Below are 4351 nucleotides of genomic sequence, written 5' to 3' on the forward strand. Positions count from 1 at the left end.
CTGTGTGTGTGTGTGTGTGTGTGTGTGTGTGTGTGTGTGTGAGTGTGTGAGAGAGATGGGTTGTATGCTTGTATGAATGGGTCAGGTCACTTGGGGTGAACACCCTCCACAGCCCCTTCCCCCACATTCTTGGCGGGAGTGGGAGATAAGGCTCAGGGCCACAGACATCTGCGTCAGAGATAGGAGGTCTCAATGCCATGGGCAGGGGCAACTGGGACTGTAGGGCGTGGGAAGGACTGGGGGAGACTGGGGGTGAGAAGGGTAGAAGAAGGCAGGCAGTGGGATGGGAAGGGGAGAGTGGGGAGGTCCTGGACAGAAGGGGCACAGGGCAGGGTGTGGGTTCCCTGTTGTCAGGGCCAAGTGAACTATGATGATCCAGCCGTCTCTGCTGCTTCTTTTGCTGTTGACTCTACAAGATGGAGACGGCTGCCAGGGGCCAGAACTGGTGCGGGAGCTTGTCCTGGCTAAGGTGAAGGCTCTTATCCTAGATGCCTTGGGGCCCCCAGTAATGGCTGGGGAAGGTGGGAGTCCTGAAATAAGACGGTTGCCTCGAAGACACGCCCTTGGGGGCTCCATGCACAGGACCTCTGAACCAGAGGAGGAGGATGTCTCCCAGGTCATCCTTTTCCCAGCCACAGGTAATGAAGTTGGGGACTTGCAGGTCAGCTTTGGAAAGTAGCTGGTAGCTATCTCATGAGATTGGGAGCCAGGAAGGTCTGGGTGTGAATGGCAGCCGCAGCACTCTGCTGGCTTTGCAGCAATGGGAGACAGTTCCTAAGCCTCCCCGGTTATCACCAAATAGGTGGTAGCCTCTAATCAGGCTGGAGCGATCCCAGTGGGCCCGGCACAGCTGGAATATCAAAGAAAAGCTAAGGCTCTGAGGGACAGGGCTCAGGTTCCTGTCTTTTCTCTGTACACACACACACACACACACACACACACACACACACACACACACACACACGGTCTCGTTAGCTCTAGGCAGTTGGGGCTTGAGATGGTCCTAGGGATGCAACAGAATGCTTAGCTATGTCCCTAGGAGTCTCTTTCTCATCCCTGTGTGTGTTTCCCGATGAATGGAAGAGTGAAGCCCTCCTCCCACTGGGCTCCCTTCTCATCTGGCCCACAGTTCTTTAAAAGAGGTCCCTCACTTCCCTCCCTTTGGCTCCTGGCAACATAGTAGGGAAAAGTATGGATTTCAGATCAAGTGGAATCCCAGCCTGGCCACATAATAGCTGACTGCCGGTCACTTTGTATCTCCAGCCTTAGTGTCTTGTCCAGAAATTGGATCAACTGTTAGAATTTATAGTACAGAGGCTGTGTACTAGTGTGGCTCTGACTGCCAGTCTTCTGACAACAGTTGGTCTATACTATTTACTGTAGACTGTGTGTATTTTGGGGACAGGAATGCCAGCTGCACTCCCCTGGGAAGGATGGGCCTATTCTATTCTCCTTTTCATTGCATTTGTTCTCTCTTCCTTCCCTGCTTCCCTCTTTTGTTGTTCTCCTTTGATTATGCATATGCATGTATGTGTGTGGAGGTCAGAGGTTGTCAATGAATGTCCTCCATCACTTTCCACCTTAGTTTTTGAGACAGAGCTCACCAGTTAGTTAGACTGACAAGCCTGAATGTCTCTACTTCCTTAGTGCTGAGAGGGATTATAGGAATGCAGCCAGCTTTCTATGTGGGTGCTGGGGATTGAACTCAGGTCCTAACGCGCAAGCAACAAGCCTCTTAGTAAATGAGCTGGCTCCCCACCCTGTAAACTGTCTTTTAAAAATCAATTATTTTAGGGTATTTATCACATAAAGTTTCTGACAGGCTGAGATACTTCGAGAGCCACATTACACACATCCCTACACAAAACAGTCAAGATAATCACCGTGTTAATCTGATGAACACTAACCAGTGTACTTGAGGGGAAAGTAGAGAGTGAAATGGGCTCTTACACATTGCTGTTTACATTAGCCAATAAAGCTGTTTAGGAGAGAGATTGCCAATGTCTTGACGACGAATGGAAAATTGGGGAGCCTGTTAGTTTTCCCAAGACTCCAGAGAGTGTACATGTCTAGGTGGCAACTCAACAGTGTTAGACACTAATCAGCACTGGGGGAATGCCCTCCACATTCTTCTCATGGCAATGGAGACGTTTCCAGTTCTACAGATCAAGGTTGCCTTCTCTCTTTCCTTGTATCATCTGTAGGTGCCACCTGTGAGGACCAGCCAGCTGCTGGTGGACTTGTTCAGGAGGCTGGAGAAGGTCTCTTCACTTATGTATTCCGGCCATCCCAACACATGCGCAGTCACCAGGTGACTTCAGCCCAGTTGTGGTTCCACACTGGGCTAGACAGGAAGAACACCGTGGCTTCCAATAATAGTTCTGGGCCCCTGTTAGACCTGCTGGTGCTGTCATCTGGGGGGCCCATGGCTGTACCTGTGTCCTTGGGACAGGGCCCTCCGCGCTGGGCTGTACTGCACCTGGCAGCCTCTGCTCTCCCTCTGCTGACCCACCCTGTCCTAGCTTTGCTGCTTCGATGCCCTCTCTGTTCCTGCTCAGCCCGACCAGAGACCACGCCTTTCCTGGTGGCCCACACCCGGGCTAGACCACCCAGTGCGGGGGAGAGGGCCCGGCGTTCAACTCCCTCGATGCCTTGGCCTTGGTCTCCTGCAGCTTTGCGACTGCTGCAGAGGCCTCCGGAAGAACCTGCTGCCCATGCCTACTGCCATCGAGCTGCACTCAACATCTCCTTCCAGGAGCTCGGCTGGGACCGCTGGATTGTGCATCCTCCCAGTTTCATCTTCCACTACTGCCATGGTAGCTGTGGGATGCCCACATCTGATCTGCCCGGGCCGGTCCCTGGGGTCCCTCCTACCCCTGCTCAGCCCCTGTTTTTGGTGCCTGGGGCCAAGCCCTGTTGCGCTGCTCTACCAGGGAGCATGAGGTCCCTACGTGTCCGAACCACCTCAGATGGAGGTTACTCTTTCAAGTATGAGATGGTACCCAACCTTATTACACAACATTGTGCTTGTATCTAAAAGCATCTTGTTTCCTCATCCCACAGTCAATAGCCACCATTATCCCCCACCTCCCCATCATCAGCTAGGAGGAAAGCAGGGTGTGGAAAGCAGTTTCCATGTCCTCTTCCCTACTCTTTTCTGTCTGAGGGCCCATACCCTATTCCACCCCGATCCCGTGGATAACAATAAAGAAGGAAGTGTGTGTGACTTGACTTCTTTGATATGGGGTTGGGGAAGTCTGGGGTCAGAGAAAAACGGCATTGTGAGATTTTGGGTTACTCAGCTACATTTGGCTTTGGAAATCTATCGTGTAAGAGGTAAAATTAGGTGTGAGTTTGTTGGGAAGCTGCCAAATGTCCTCAAACTCTTTGGACACCCACTCCAGAGATGAATTTGTCCCCTTCCAAGGTGAACTTGATGTGTCACGCAGTCTGCCAGTCTTGCCACACCGGAAAGAAACTGTTGCTATCATAGTGGCTTTATCCAAGTCTGCCATAGCCCCTGCTGCATACTGTTTTGTGCTCTAGCTCACTGGTGTATAACTCAAGGTCAGGAACTCATGGCCTAGGCAGAGACTGTGGCCTTTGAAGCGACACCGAGACAATTGTCCAGAGAGGGTCATATCTTTATGCCTCTTGGGAGCTTCAGTGGGAAGAAAGGAGTAAATATATGAATTGACAGGGTCAGAGAGAAACATCATGTTGAAGTCTGATGTTCAGCATGAAGTTACAAGATTTGCAATTGGCTGAGGGTCACTAGATTACTAAGAATCTGTTTTTGGATCTTTTTTTCTTGCCCTAACTACCCCCAGCATTTTTTGAGACAAGGTCTCATCCTATAATCCAGGCTGATCTTGAACTGAAGGCAATTGTTTTGCCTCAGCTTCCCAAAGTGCTGGGGATTACAGGTAGAGCCACCATACCTGGCTTCCATCATTGCCTCGTGAGATAAATTCCACTAGGCCTCACTGACCTGGAACTCCTAAGATCCCTGAGTCCCACGCAACACTTAACTTAGAAATGTCAGAAAGATGGAACAATAACCCACGGTTGGGAAACTGTGTGCTTTTTGGTAAACTGGTTCACACACTTGTGCACACTGAGGGAAGCAAGGTGTGTACCCAACTGCCCTTTCTTTTCTCATTTGTCTCCTATCAGTCCATTCTGCCTCCAAAATGGGGCATTAGGAACTCCCTTCTCCGGATTTTCCCCCCACACTTCATTATCCCAGGGTGCTGGCTCCCAGCTGATTAGCCCTGTGGAGCTGGTATGTGTGTAAGGGTGTCCTGGGATATTCAATCTATCAGCATGGGACTTGAGAGCGCTCTTGGAT

At 50.9% G+C, this 4351-nt stretch overlaps 1 protein-coding gene across 1 annotated transcript; it reads left to right on the forward strand.

Annotated features, from left to right (window-relative positions):
- The first annotated feature begins 32 nt into the window (after nt 1-32).
- Inha (inhibin subunit alpha) lies at nt 33-3226 on the forward strand. Its single transcript, XM_051190525.1, has 2 exons — nt 33-638; nt 2205-3226. Exons 1-2 carry the CDS (start codon nt 368-370, stop codon nt 3035-3037), a joined length of 1104 nt encoding a protein of 367 aa, XP_051046482.1. The 5' UTR covers nt 33-367; the 3' UTR covers nt 3038-3226.
- Nucleotides 3227-4351: the final 1125 nt, after the last annotated feature.

This window comes from Phodopus roborovskii, unplaced genomic scaffold, assembly GCF_943737965.1.
Source record: "Phodopus roborovskii unplaced genomic scaffold, PHOROB, whole genome shotgun sequence".
Lineage (NCBI taxonomy): Eukaryota > Metazoa > Chordata > Mammalia > Rodentia > Cricetidae > Phodopus > Phodopus roborovskii.

Bases quoted from the DNA above. Each gene is read 5' to 3' on its own strand.
- Inha (XM_051190525.1), top strand. From the start codon at position 368: ATGATGATCCAGCCGTCTCTGCTGCTTCTTTTGCTGTTGACTCTACAA. The intron at 639-2,204 runs GTAATGAAGTTG...TATCATCTGTAG, and splicing joins CATCCTTTTCCCAGCCACAG to GTGCCACCTGTGAGGACCAG.